General features: G+C 42.6%; 1 protein-coding gene across 2 annotated transcripts in view; it reads right to left on the reverse strand.

Moving 5' to 3' along the window:
* Window positions 1-4970: 4970 nt before the first annotated feature.
* LOC147633567 (uncharacterized) overlaps window positions 4971-15928 on the reverse strand; it is a 41443-nt gene continuing 30485 nt past the window's right edge. Inside the window, exons 5-9 of one of the 2 annotated variants that reach the window (XM_086806677.1) lie at window positions 6956-7059; window positions 6367-6497; window positions 6064-6166; window positions 5932-5987; window positions 4971-5846 (exon numbers count right to left, since the gene is read on the reverse strand). In XM_086806677.1, the coding sequence (XP_086662803.1) occupies window positions 5720-5846; window positions 5932-5987; window positions 6064-6166; window positions 6367-6497; window positions 6956-7059 (521 nt within the window). In that variant the 3' untranslated portion in view covers window positions 4971-5719. The remainder of the gene's footprint in view (window positions 5847-5931; window positions 5988-6063; window positions 6167-6366; window positions 6498-6955; window positions 7060-15928) is intronic. The other variant, XM_086806678.1, reaches the window with a different exon arrangement.

Genomic DNA, 15928 nt, shown 5'->3' on the forward strand with positions numbered 1-15928 from the left:
TAATTGATTACCTTTGAATGGCTATTCTTAAGTTGATGGATTCCTATATCATGGCACTCAATTATGCATACATGCACCATTTAGGCAAATAACTTTGCAAGAAATGCATGCACCTGCATACATGGGACATCATGGCATTGCATCCACACTAGTTGCTTGTTGTCAAGAGCACTTCTTTTAGCCCACACTCCAAAAGGATGTCAGATTCTTTATTTCCACTTATATTTGTATGTCACTGCATTAAGCGTCGACATGGTAAAGCACGAGGTTTATTGATCCTTGCCAATTCCAAATGGTCCTTGGGAGGATATCTCAATGGATTTCATCACGAGATTGCCCACTAACTCATCACATAATGACATGATTTGGAAAAGTATGGATATATTTAGCAAACAAGTATACTTTGTTGCATGTGTAAGAAAACCTTGAATGCTCCTTTGGTGGCCAAATTTTTTATTAAAACTGTTTTCACTCACCATGGCTTTCCAAAAGTTATCATTTATGATAGAGACTCACGCTTTTGTAGTCACTTTTGGGTAGCATTATTTTCAAATCTTGGTTGTAAAATGGACTTTAGTTCTGAATTTCACCTTGAGACCAATGGCCAAACAGAGGCTACCAACAATAGCACTATCATGGACCTTTTAAAATCTTACACTATAGATAGACCTTCAAATTGAGATGAGCATTTGCATATTTTGTAATTTTCTTACAATAACACTCCTCATTCGGCCACAAGCAAAGCTCCATTCGAGATTGCCTATGGTAAGAAGTTGCCTACACCTACCTCTAGAATTGGTAATGAAATCCCATTGGCGGCCGTGCAGTTGATGCCTTGGCTCAAAACCACACACAAATACTCATTGAAGTAACTATTCCTATTCAAAGATCTCAAGAAAAATACACAAAGCAAGCCAATAAAAAACGTTAACCAATGCAATTTAAGGAGAATGATTTTTTCCTATTAGGAGTTGAAAAACGGAGACTAAAGAATGTTGAAAAACACCCCAAAGTGAAGCTTGCTCCATGCTTTTATGGGCCTTCAAGATAATACGTAAGATCAATAATAATGCCTTTAGATTAGACCTACCCGCCCATTGGCGCATACATAATTCCTTCCACATCAGTATATTGCATCTCTTCAAGGATACCCCCTGCTTCACCTACTATAGGTGACCCTCCTCTTCTTGAGGAAGACTCTGAAATTTTAATTCCAGAAACAATCATTGACCACCATGACCAGCAGACCACCACTCGGCGAGGACATGTTTACCATCAATATTTAGTCAAGTACAAAAATCACTCAGTTGAAGAACCACAATGGATGCCTGAGTCTACCTACTACCCTGATTGCTCCATATCATAATCATTTACATTGATTTTATTCATAGTTGTTTACTATATGAGGTGATATATAGGGTGTAGGTTTGCCACTTGAGGCAACACATAATGCTCAACTATGGTGTAGATTCTCCGCTTGAGGCAACACCTAAACAATTTGTGTAGATCGTTGCTTAAGGCAACACACTTCTACTTCGTGTTGATTCATCACTTGAGACAACATGATTGCTCATATCATTAGTATATGCAGATCATCACTTGAGAAAGCACACGTCTAGTTTGTGTAGGCATTACAATTGCTCATATCATTAGTATGCAGATCGTCGCATGAGGTACCACACTTCTACTTCATGTCGAATTGCCGCTTAAAGCAACAAGATCTTTGAAATTTATGAACAACTGAGGGTAGTTGCTCCTCAACCTCAGGGCATATTATGGAAATATATTTTAAATGATTATTTGGATTTATTTTTATGGTGAGCACTATGTGCATATAATACATATGATGGTTTTTAATAAGAAGATCAGTGGGCAGGGCTGCACGGTGCTCGCTGACTCTACTCTAATTTTTGCATGATGACCACGCCCATTTTGGCATTACGGGCGGCCATCAACTATTTAGACTATTCACTTACCCTTTTATTTAATTTGTTTGGACTCCCTTAGTGTAGTCAATTTAGTTAATTCATTGTAATACTTAGTGAAATTTGAGGACAATAATTGATGCATGCAACTTTTCTATTTTTATGGGAAAATGAATGGTCAAGCCCAAAGTGGATTGTACGATTCGGCTCATGCAAGCTTTTTGGGGAATATATAAAAATACACTTGTTTGAGAAGAGAGCTATCAAGCATGTAGGAGAGATTTAACCCATTGTGGTGTCGTGCAGCTCTTTCTCTCTATTTCTTCTCAATTTACACACAGTTCTAGGCTATGAAGGTTGCTTAGTTTATGTATTTGATTTGATTTGATTTGAGAGAGAGAGAGAGAGAGAGAGAGAGAGAGAGAGAGTTGATGGAGATGTTTGTGCCCTTGTCGTGCATCTCTTTCTCTCTATTTCTTGTCAATCCATTTACACATAATTCTAGGCTATGAAGCTTGCTTAGTTTATGTATTTGATTTGAGAGAGAGAGAGAGAGAGAGAGAGAGAGAGAGAGAGAGAGAGTTGATGGAGATGTTTGTGTCCTTGTTTGTAAGAGAGGTGTAAGGTGTAAGCTCTTTGACTTCCCCTCTTACAATAGCTTGTTTGATCCTAATTGGGCCATTACTACTTCTACAAATGTGGCCCATGCAATTGTAGACTTCTCCGCCTAACTACCGGATCTCATAATTGAAGGGCCCCTTCTAGTGCACATCCCAATGCCTATGAACAATGCGCTCCGCAAATTCTGCCTTCAGATCGTATGACTTTAGCTTCCCTGTCTGCCTTATACCTGGCTTGGGACAAGAGAACACATCACTCCAATCCTTTGCATTAATATCATCCTTTCCTCGCATACTCCTTGGGTCCACACCTAGGAGGCTAAGCCCACAATCCTAGTAGTGAAACTCATGCCTAAACCTACAAAATCTATTATGGATGGGTGCACCCACATCTCTCACAAGCTTTGTAGATGAGCCCAATGCCCTTCCCATGCTACAGGCCCAGCATCCAACATAAAACAAGAAACTTAAACTTTATAGAAATGAAATTTTTTTAAGTTTTTGAGATAAACAAGATTGCAGCACTGTTAGCCTAGCAGAGCTTTGTGTAACATTATTTAACAATATATTTCATGCATTTCATCAAATATTTAATCATGCATTTTCTCAAACAACAGAAACATAGCACAGATTAGAAGCAACCTTTGATTTGCAGCATTAGAAGTTGCATTCTCTCTCAAACACATAGACAACCCTTACAGCACAACATTATTAAGTTTTTCTCTCTCTCATACACACATAGACTTCTAGGTTTGGTTTGCATGTTTAGTTTGCAGCACAAGTTTCGCTCTCTCTAAAACACGCACACACACACACACACACACACACACACACACATGCTTTGCAAGTGTGGTTTGCATGCTACCCACAAGGGAGGAGAGTGCCATTCAAGAAAGATAGCAAGCAACCCATTTATAGAAAATCAAATTGCCATGAACATGTAAAGTAATGGAGTGACTGAGGTAATGTGAAATACCTAGAAGAAGTTGGAGTGTGTGCTTGTAGTGTGATCCTGGACGGGCTGATCTTTTGTCATGTGTACTGCAAAGAGAGGAAACCTTGGCAAGAGTTGAGAAAGAGTTAGTAAAGGGAGCCTATAGGCAATGGGTAAACAGAGAAAACGGATTTACGTGGAGAGAAACGGTTGCATGCCTGAATTCAAGAATTTGAGTTCAAAGGTAAGTTATGGAACCTTACCTAGTAGGAGTAATGATACCGCTCCTCATTTTAAATTCTATAAATGAAAATGTATGAATAAAATGTACTATTGGATACTATATTAGTTTCAATCACAAGTACTATATTGCACAAATAGTGTTTCGCGTTAGTATGCTTTCAACCAATCATATTCTCTCGATAGTTCTATGCATAGCTTGCATCATGATTCAAATAAAATAAATTACTAGAATATACTCTTATCTTATTTATGTTAAGATTTTATAGATCTATTCTATGTATCTAGATATTTGCACTCCTATGAATTAGGGCAAAACACCATGTTTCTAGGAGTGTCGAATACCTATCCAACTTGTATGAGTGTTTTTAAAAGATCTTACAAGTAGATAAATATCTCTTCTTTTTTTGCCATGACTTCACCCAACACACCCTTTATGACATCCTTCACTCCATCTTTATTACATCCCTTCACTAGAGTGGAGGGGAGGGGTGAGTCAAGATTCAAGCTCGTGTACCGTTAGGCTATTATCCCCGCCACTATGACAATGATACCTTATGGGAAGTTGATGATTAAAAAACTTTGACCACCTTCTTCAACTTGTGCCTTACCTATCAAGCCCCCAAATTTTTTTGTACTATATTAATTAAATGCCACTAACATAGCATTTAATTGATACAAACCTTAGGCTTGAGTTCCCCCACGGCCACCCTTGCCTCTCCTTCTCCTCTCTTTCCCTCCCTTTACTCGTCATATGAGCCGTTTATGGGGTTTTATAGAGAATTGTGAGACCTTAAATAGAAATGGTATGCTGAATGCATGCAAATAGAAACAACATGGAGGAGTGACTGCATGGAAATAGAAACAACATGGAGGAGTGACTGCATGGAAATAGAAACAACATGGAGGAGTGAATGCATGCAAATAGAAAGCATATAAAGATTATGATTTCATTGCCTTGGATAGAGAGGACATGGGGAGGTAAATGCATGCAAATAGAAACCATATGGAGGGTCATCATTACATTTGACTTTTTCAAACCATACTGAAATGAAACCATAGAAAAACCCTCTTATTCTTGAAAATCTCAAGATAATATTTAATGGAAATGCAAAAAACATATTTGGTGCCATATTTGTACAAATTTCCATAGCAATTAGGTGATCTTTGAGAATGCTATAAAAGCAAAATGATCACCGCATGCTCTTTGGAAAAGTTGTGACACTAAATTGAAAACAAATACGATAAATTCTATCAAAAACACGTAGATTGATGCATATTGAAAGGGTGGTGTCGGTCTTCTCTACATCAACCCAATCTCTTATACAATGTACATTTGGTTTTTCTTCACGTTCATCTTACATGCATCTCTTGTTGACATATGAAAAGAGCTCCAACCTTCAAATGGTAATATGCCAATTGGCTTATCACCTTGCTAGAAAGGTTCATTACCTTTCTCTGTATTTGTCAATTCAATATTGGCACGATGTAGCAGAGGTGGCTAGTCACATCCATTAGTTGCAAATTTCCAAATCATTCCTTTAAGAAAACTGGAGGTCCCTTCTACATTATTAAATTCATTGTCAACACACAACTTTGCATGCTATGTTACTAGTGTGTATCAGGGTCTTCCCCATCCATTGGAATGCATGCAGATTGGACAGGCAAGACCCCCCACATGTGCGAGTAGGCTCCTTTGCACAAGCAGGGTTTATGTCTGTATTAAGGGGATGATCTAGAGGTGCTAAAAAAGATATTTCAAAGCCTCTGAATTTACATGCTTCCACTCACCCTTTTGCTGTAGAATTGCAAGCATGAATTGAGCATCAAGTGTGCCAATCACCGCTTGTGATTGTGCCAGTTGAGGTTTTTTCATAAAGGGGCACCATAACTCAGTATGTATGTCAGAATCTCAAATCCTAAAAAGCTGTTGCTTCACTAGAACACATACAGCTCACATGAGGGAAAAAAAATACCACCCCGCTCCTCTGCATGTTTGCTTAGAAGCCGTCGACCTCATCTGCTGCATCTGATGCACTCAAATCAGGGTCGAATTCCCTTACCTTCACCTCTGCATCTTCTCCAAACTGGATAGCGTTGTCTATGTGTGACAACAAGTAATGAATGCTGCAAAAAGGAGGTGGGCTTAAGACTTCATCTTCAAAAGAAGCTTTGGTTGCAACAGATGCCTTATATTCAACAAGACACAGACCTTTTCTCTTTCCTGATGTCAAGCGGTATAAAGTTAACCATACTGTAGTCATCTACCTGCATTGAAAGCAGCACACACATCAGAACTGGTGTCTCCCCTATCAAAGCTCCTGCACAAGAGTTAAAACCGCACAGAGAGTACAAGTTCTGCTAGGGAATGGTTCAGCTTCGAGAACCGCGGCGCCATTTGCTGATTAAGAGCAGCTAAGAGCAGCCTGGTATCCGGATCCAGGAACCTAGAGCACAACAGCATCATGAGATCAATGGGGTGTTCAGAACAGTCCCTCTTTTTCTTTGAGAGTTACATTTGTGCGCACACTCTGTGCACGTAATCGTGCATACTTGTAGCTAGCTAGGTGTTCCCTCCTGGGCAGTACAAATACCACCGAGGCATTGGCCCAAGGAACAGAGAGTCTAAAATTAAAGCTACACTTACTTCTCGATGCCTTTCTTGTCTTCTAGAAGGTCCATTTTTGTCAAGACGTTGATATGCGGCAGTTCTAACTGTATCATTGCTGAAAGAGATGCCAGACAGCCACTGATGTATTTTGCCACATCTGAAACAAACTGTAGGGGAAAACCACGGTTATGTGATGCTATAGACACACAAAAGCATCAATTGAAACAGCATAAAAAGAATCAATATTGACATCAATTAGAACAATACAACAGAAGGGCAAAGCCCAAGTGCCATGCTGGCAACAAGGCCCAGGCCCAGAAGCCAGCGGTGTTAAACGGGAGCTGTAGAGGCCAAGCCCAAGCATTTTGGTCATATGGGATCCTCGTGTGGGGTTTATACCCCACTTGGGTATATGGGATTAGAAGCGAGAAACCTGCCAACTGGCTCTTTGACACTTGCTGCAAAGAACATTATATAGGACGTTTTGGGGGCTTATGGGAGGTGGATAGAGTGACATAAGAAGTGAGTTTAATGTTAACCAACACCCCCTATATTAATCAAAACAAAGAAGGCATATTCGAAATGAAGGACTACCAATACAATGTGGTGAGAAAAAAACAGACACCTGGCAATCCAGCAGATACACAGCACAGACTTGAAAGTCCCAGCGCTTCAATCGATCGACAAAGGCCCTTAGCACTGGAATATGAGAGTAGAGTTCTATCTGCCCTGCAGATCCAAAAAGAGATGCAAAAAAATTCGTTATCAGATTTTCCACATAAAAGCAAGGCGAGGGCATAATTGCCTGGACCTAAAATGATATCCAGGGTGACCGTTTGTGGTGTACTTACGACAAATAGAGGGCACATCTAAGTTGTTGCCTGCAGGAACTAAGTAGTAGTTCACTAGATTGTTGCATTTGAGAAAGTTGTGTCTCTTCCCCTGTTAACTCCATTCTCTCGAAGTGCAAATAGCCTTCCATTATGTTTCAAGCATCAGGCTTCAGATGCATGTGTGTCAAATCCCCATAGATCTCCTTGTAGAACGCTCCTGGAATGAGACTCAAAACCTGCAAACAAACTAACTAACTAACAAACAAACAAACAAGGGGGTGCAGGCCTGACTCACCACCCAACCATGACAGCCGTGGGCAAGCCCACAGACTTGGCTGTCCCCACCGAGCCACGAGCTGAGCTAACTAGATTGACGTACCAACCAATCTCTACCTCACGACGCCCCATACCGCCACGAAGCTACCCTCGCGGGCCTCGAGACTGCTGCCGGCCTCGACTGCGTAAAGCAGGTGCACGTCTGCACACTAGATCCAGGCTCCATACCATAGAGCTCTCACAAAACATGCAAGACTCTATATGACTAATGACTAACCTTGGCCACCCTTTTATAGCCTCTTGGCCGGTCGTCAAGCGTCCACACTTGGGCGCCCGCCCGTCCATACTTGGGTGCCCGCCCGTTAGTCTATCCCTAACTCAGCTCGCCAATCGGCCTGCCTAGCTCCAAGCTTCCCCAAACCTCGAAGCTAGTCTTGTGTGCGTGTAGCGCACGGTAGATACACACTGTGCACATGACATACTCCCCTTCCTCTAAGAGCTCACTCCTGAGCTCACTGAAAAGCCAGGGTAATCTCTCTAAAGAGTAGTCAATGTCTCCCATGTAGCGTCCTCCTCAACACGATCCTTCCACTTGATCTTGTATTCCGTGATAAGCGTATTACGCAATCTTCTTTCACGAAATCCAAGAATCTTTTCAGATTCGTGTGGAACAAATGTCGTGTCTTCGACATCTATGATTTCTTGAGGAGTAACTAACTGGTATGTTCCACACAGTACTTCCTTAAGTCTACTGACATGAAATACAGGATGAACTTTCACATGAGAAGGTAAATCCAGTTCATATGCAACTGAACCAATCCGTCGTGTAATACGAAATGATCCACAGTATCGGAGATCGACCTGTCCGTAAAGTCTCGGAATCTTTCGGAACTCGCAAATATACCATCGTTCCTTCAGAGTACTCTCTGGGTGAACAATGTCTATTAGAATAAAATCTGTCTCGATCTTGAGCACTTCTAATAGATTCCTTCGCAACTTGTAACATTTCTTGCATATCTTGCAAAAAATTACGTGCTGCATCATGTTGAAGTCCTGAGAATCCCACTGTAACAGGTGATCGAGGTTGAAAACCATACATAAGCATGAAAGGACTAAAACCTGTACTCATATGCTTAGTACTGTTATATGCAAATTCTAACATAGGAAGATAATCCTCCCATGAACTGTCTTTTGGATACATATGCTCGAAGCATATCCTCCAAAATCTGATTCACTCTTTCAGTCTGGCCATCAGATTGAGGATGATCTGAGGAACTCAAATTCAAAGTTGTTTCCAACTTCTCAAAAACAAGTTTCCAAAAATCACTCTATCACTGACTATGTCCTGCGGTAACCCGTACAGTTTAAACAATTGCTCGATAAACTGCCTTGCTAATTGCGTAGCTGTAATAGTCTTCCGGGTCTGTAAAAATCTAGCCATTTTTGTCAAGCGATCTACCACAACCCAAATAGAATCGTGGCCTTGATGTGTTCTTGGAAATCCGGTAATAAAATTGAAAATACTTTCCCATTTATTACCTGGGATTTGAAAAGGATGCAACAACCCAGCCTGTCTAAAGCGTCAGCTTTATTTGCTTGACAAACTTGACACTTGAGAATATAATATTCTACATACCCTTTCATCTTTGGCCAATAAAAAGTGTGTTTCACTTCCTTTGTACCCCAGGATGTCCAACAGAAGGGGCGTCGTGACACTCCTTAAGAATCTTGGACCTAATGTCCGAGATCAGTGGTACACAAATTTTGTCATTACGGAATAGTAAACCATTCCGAATCATCCACTGGCCTCCTGCAGCCTGAATGGTAGGCTGTTCAGTCATTGAGTCTTGGTCAATCAATGAGCTCCCGTCCTAGATCTTCTGCCAAAATGGACCAAAATAACAATCAGTCCTGCAAAGCCCTCTCAATGACTGAAATAAGTCAGTAGAAGTCTCAGTGAACGACAAAGTATTCACCTCTCTAATTGGACTAAGCGCATCTGCAACACTATTCATGGACCCTTTCCGATAACGAATCTCAAAATCAAAATCTTGCATTAACTCAACCCAACGAGCTTTCCTTCCTCTCAAATCATCCGCATCACACACATACTTGATTGACTGATGATCCGTCAATACTACAAACTTGGAGCCATATAAATAATGTCTCCAAACCTTGAGAGCATGAATCACAGCATAAAGCTCCTTCTCTCAAGGGTTGGCCAACAAGATTGAGTGTCGTCTAGCTTTTTACTTTTTTCAAAAGCAACAGGTCTACCATCTTGAAATAAAGCAGCCCCGATGGCATAGTCACTGGCATCAGTTTCAAGAACATAAGGTCGCCTAGGATCGGGTAATGCCAAGATAGGTGCTTCCTTGACTTTATCTTTCAAAAGTCTAAAGGCCATATCCAAATCGTTATTCCAAGTGATAAGCTGATTTGACTTACGTCCACGATCTTTCAACAAGTCCGTCATCGGTAGTGTGAGCTGCTGAGAGTACTCCCGCACAGATTTCCGAAGAAAAACAACAAAACCGAGAAAAGAACGAAGTTGTTTCACTGTTCGCGGTATAGGCCAGTCCGAACCTTCTGAACTCGGTCATAGTCAATGCTCAATCCATCTCTAGTGATCTTGTGTCCAAAGTAAATGATGTCTATCATAAAAAACTCACATTTACTTAACTTAGCATATAGTCGATTCTGTCTTAAAATAGATAAGACAATCGTGAGGTGTCGAACATGATCCTCAAGAGTACGACTATATATCAAAATATCATCCGGGAACACCACCACAAATTTTCCCAAATGTTCACGAAAAAGATCGTTCATCATTTGCTGGAAAGTGGCTGGAGCATTGGTTAACCCAAAAGGTAATACGAGAAATTCGTAATGGCCATACCTAGTCCGAAAGGCAGTTCTTTCGACATGCCTTTCATGAATACGTATCTGGTGATAGCCAGTACGTAAATCTATCTTCGTAAAACCAGTACGTAAATCTATCTTCGTAAAATATTTCACTCCTGCTAACCGGTCAATCAGGTCATCTGATCTAGGGAGAGGATAACGGTTCTTAATTGTCAGCTTGTTCAATCTCTTGTCATCTATACACATTCTCCAGGTGTTGTCCTTCTTTCTTCTAAGTAACACAGGTGCACCCCAAGGTGATTTACTTGGACGGATCTAGCCCATCCTCAAATAATCTTCGAGTTGTTTAGCCAACTCATCTTCCTCAACTTGGCTCATCTTGTAAGGTGGAATACTAACAGGATGAGCACCAGGAATCAAGTCAATACGATGATCTACTGCCCTTTCACGTGGTAAACCCGATGGCAGTTCCTTAGGAAATACATCTTGAAATGAATCAAGTATCTTCTGTAATTCTTTGCTTTCAAATACAATTAATTCATTAACATCCATGGAAGATATGAGAAATGAAGAAAGTGGAATCAATACACAATGGAAAGCGGTATACAAAGAAGAATCCATTATATTTCCAAAATCAATGGTATTTACAAGAGGTCCCTGAGAGAGATGTATACAATCACCTAAAATACTATACTGGGTGTTTCTATGCTGAAAAGAAAAAATATGACTAGACAACCTATCTGGACTTGAAGAGTCTTAAATCACTCAATCCCTAATAACAAGTCTACATGTTTTAAGTGCATAACATAGCATTCCAGAGTATCTTTGTAGTCCTGAATCCGGATTGGTAGCATCTCCACCTTTCGATCCCATACTTGCCTTCCCACAGGTAGGGGTACCTCATAGGTATGATCGTTGGGTGACGTATCAAGACTCAATTTCTACACAAGTTTATAGTTAACAAAATTGTGTGAGCTGCCAGGGTCTAGAAGAATGTGGATTCTATGGCCATTCACTTCTCCATAAACTCGGAGAAGATCATGCAAGCCAAAAACTTTAGAGTTGAACAAACAATCAGAACATAAACTAGGGCGAGTAAGTACAGTAACTGACGTACCTGTCAAAGACAACTAGTTAGCTGCCTTTGGCTTGGGTCGTCCTACGTCGGTCTTTGCACCCTTTTGCTTCGGGCACTCGTTACGCATGTGTCCTTTTTCTTCGCAGATGAAAGAACGTCCCTCCTTCTTGAGCTTCGAAGCTTTAAAGAGTTGTTTCTTCTTCGCTGGTGTCGAACTTGAATTCTTCGAAGGTTGGTCCGAAGACTTTCCTTCAGTCGTGTTAGCCATTGGTGCGGAGAACTTTCTTTTGTGCTTGTTCCCTTGCTCGGTAACGGATTTAGACTTGGAAGAGACCATTGTATTATCATAGATACAAGCTAATGAATGGCCTCGTCCAAAGTTTTACATTTGTTATTTTTAACCTGTTAAACGGTATGAGTCTGGTAAACCGGCTACGAAGAACTCCAAAAGAGTTATGGGATCCATCTTTGTAGCTTTCATCTGCAAGTCCCTAAACTTCTGGAGGTAGACCTCATAAATGAGGTGCTGTGAGCATAGTTGTTTCTCGTACGCGTACGAACCTGTTCGTACGTACGATACCGTACGGTACGATACCGTACGAATTCGTACGATTTTTTCTCCCAAAATTTTTTTTTCCTTGAAAAAAAAATTCCAAATGCTAAAAAAAAATAGAAACCCTGCTTTATGAAGGTCCCAAATGCTCGCAATACTTCGCAACTTTTGTGTCCACTCAGTATTCCATATGGGGTTGTGGAGCCCACTTAAGGGGTTTATATAAGCTTCCCCAAAAGCAAACTTGAGCTTTTGCTTTTGTGTTTTATATATATATATATATATATATATATATATATATATATATATATATATATATATATATATATTCTGTTTTCTTAAAGAAAAACACCTTTAAGCTTTAAAGTCTTAAAACCCCTCTTATAAGGTTTAGCCCAAAAAAAAAAAAACGAAAGAAAGGTAGCGTAGGTGGATCTTCATTCTATGTTTTTTTATTTAAAAATAAACAAAAGCTAAAAATACTGCCATCCGACACCTGCTTTCGCTTATTTTCTACAGTGCCTTCCTGCCGCCTTGCGCTCACTTGCCAGCGCCGCCTGCGAGACCAGTCTGTGTACGGAGCCGACTGTGAATATGCGACTGAAATCGCCGCCTGCGCACCAACGTTTGCCTGCGCGCCTGCACACGTACTTGGCCCGTCTGAGCATTACGATGACCGGCTGTACCGCCTGCGTATCAACCGGCCTGCGCACACTTGGCTGAGCAAAAGCAATCGCCTGCCTACGTACAAATGCCTGCAAACAGCCGCCCTGCGTATATCTACGTGTGATGAGATTCTTCACACACAGAACAGCGCAATAAGCATACAAGCGCTATTTCTCTTTCTCTCTCTCTCTTGCATCTAGCCGACTGGCTTTTCTCTTTTTCTCTCTTCAATTGTTCAAACTGTTCAAGAACATACAGCCCTACTTCTTGCTAAACAAACAGCCCTTTCTAGACCACCATCTCCATCACCACGGGCTCCTACGATGAAAAAGCAACATACTAATTTGAAAAAACAGTAGTATGTATAGAAAAAACAGCAAGCTTCTCGAACTCATACCTTTTCTTCGACCTCTTCTTCTCTACGTACCGACTTGCTCGTTCACGAGGCACGCTCTGATACCACTGTCAAATCCCCATAGATCTCCTCGTAGAACGCTCCTGGAATGAGACTCAAAAGCTGCAAACAAACAAACAAACAAACAAACAAACAAGGGGGTGCAAGCCTGACTCACCACCCAACCATGACAGCCGTGGGCAAGCCCACAGACTTGGCTGTCCCCACCGAGCCACGAGCTGAGCTAACTAGATTGACGTACCGACCAATCTCTACCTCACGACGTCCCATACCGCGTAAAGCAGGTGCACGTCTGCACTAGATCCAGGCTCCAGACCATAGAGCTCTCATAAAACATGCGAGACTATATATGACCAGTGACTAACCTTGGCCACCCTTTTATAGGCTCTTGGCCGGTCATCGGGCGTCCACACTTGGACCCCGCCCGTCCATACTTGGGTGCCCGCCCGTTAGTCTATCCCTAACTCAGCTCGCCAATCAACCTGCCTAGCTCCAAGCTTCCCCAAACCTCGAAGCTAGTCTTGTGTGCGTGTAGCACACGGTAGATACACACTGTGCACATGACAATGTGCCAGGCCATGTATGGTTGAGGTAGTTAACACAGCGGTGCATATCCTCAACAGGAATTACTGTGAAGTCCTTCCCAAAATCAGCCCTAAACACAGCTGAAAATAGGGTTAGTTCTAAACCAAATCATGAGGTAGCAGGCTAGCTCACCTCCCAACCACGTTCGGCATCCATCGATCTCCCCCGAGCCAAAGGCTAGGGTTTCCTACACAATCCCATAGGCCCATGTCATAGCCTTCGACACGCCAACCTCCATACTCGCCATGTGCAAGGCATGAGCATGCATGCTCTCCTGGTCAAGCCAGACCTTCAATGGTGTTCCACATGCTTTCCTTGCACACCCGCACGAGGGTACGATCCTGTACATCCTTCATGCCTCAGGTTCATGCTTTGTCAGATCCAGGCTCGAATACCAATGTAAATTCCTCACTAGACCATGCCCATGGATTATTTGACATAGAACCACTATGGATCAGGATAGAGGACGTACCCGAGAAACCCTAGCAAGGTTTTGCGTGACCGCAATAGAGGCTAGGGATTCACTACCCAACCGTAGGTTCAGTACCCCGACCACCCCCGACGCGAGCCAAGGTCAAAATGCCGCGAGCCTGCCAGTCACCGATGACCCCAACCTGGCATCCCATACCACCAAGCCGCATTAAGAAAAGTTTACCACCACAGCAAGAGTTTTGGCTCTTGAGCCAAAACTTCCTAGCCCTGGAGATTTAATTCCAACCGTAGGTTCAATACCCCGAACCACCCCCAAGCCTAAGGTCAGATTGCCACGAGCTTGCCAATCACCGATGACCCCAACCTTGTCAGAATGCACAGCCGAAATGAAGACAACTGCTGTAGACAGCAAAACGCAGATGAAAGAGAGAGAGAGAGAGAGAGAGAGAGAGAGAGAGAGAGAGAAGTTGTGTAACTCTACTATATACACCAAAGAAAATCCCGGAATGAAAAGTGAGAAGTGTGGGAGCAGGGGGGCCATTTTATATGGCCCCAGGCTGCTGGTCGGCCAGCCTAAAACAGGCCAACAGCAGCCCATGCTCACGACCAGCCAATGGGCAGCCCCCGACCAGCAAATAAGCAAGTCGGCTAGGACGCCTGGACAGGTCGGGTACCAAAGCATGCAGTCGGCCAGCTTCTGAGGACAGCCGACAGCCCTCCACACCTCAGGCAAAAATGGGAAAATACATGGAGAGTGAGGAAAAATGGAAAAATACATGGAGAGTCAGGCAAAAATGGGAAAATACATGGAGAGTGAGGAAAAATGGGAAAACACTAAAACGCACGGGCACACCCACAACAAAGGCCCTGGTATAGTGTACAGACAGGAGATGACTGCTAACACCCCCTCTCAGCTCCTGGATGTGGAACCAACCCTAGTGAGTTGGAGTGCCGCCGAAGCATAGCCTAAGGTAGAGACTTCGTGAAGAGGTCCGCCGCATTGTCCTCCGTCGAACAATAAAGAAGCAAGATGTCACCAACCAAGATCTTCTCACGAACAAAGTGATATTGTATCTCTATGTATTTGGTCCGGGCATGGAAGATTGGATTCCGAGCAATAGCAATACAGCTTTGGTTATCGCATTGGATGACCGTGGGCTCCTTCTGGTGGAACCCAATCTCGCCAAGCAACCTCCGCAACCATAACCTCGCAAGCAGCACCACAAGCAGCCTGGTACTCTGCCTCTGTAGACGACAAGGCAATAGTCGGCTGCCTCTTGCTACTCCATGAAACAGCTCCTCAATCGAGGGTAAAACTGTAGCCTGATGTAGATCTCCTCGTGTCTGGATCTCCTCCCCAATCGGAGTCACTCCAACCTTGGACTCGAACTCGGTCCTTCATTTCACCTCCAGTGTCATAGAAGAGTCCAAGATCCTTTGTACCCTGCAGATACCGCAAGATCCTTTGTACCTTGTAGATACCACAAGATCCACAATCTTGCGTCCCAATGAGACTTCAATGGCGTCTGCATAAACGAGCTCCACAGCCCCACAGGAAAGCTCAAGTCCAATCTGGTGTTCAGCAAGCAGATCAAAGAACCAACCAGCTTCCGGTACAGAGAAGCATCAACTGGCTCACAAGGATCATTTACTATAAGCTTCGTGTTCGGGTCCATCGGTGACGTGATAGGCTTGCAGTTCTCCATCCCAAAGGCCTCAAGCAACTCATGGACATACCACTGCTGAGAGACAAAGAACCCCCTCTGGGTCTGCTAGATCTCCAATCCCAAGAAGTAGTGGAGTAAGCCTAAATCTGTCGTCTCAAACTCCTTTGACAAGGTGAAACCGGCCTCTGATAGAAAACCAGAGTGCGGTAGGAGCAAACACCCGTCCAC

Source organism: Cibotium barometz, chromosome 12, assembly GCF_041138505.1.
Source record: "Cibotium barometz isolate CiBa-2024 chromosome 12, ASM4113850v1, whole genome shotgun sequence".
NCBI classification, from domain to species: domain Eukaryota; kingdom Viridiplantae; phylum Streptophyta; class Polypodiopsida; order Cyatheales; family Cibotiaceae; genus Cibotium; species Cibotium barometz.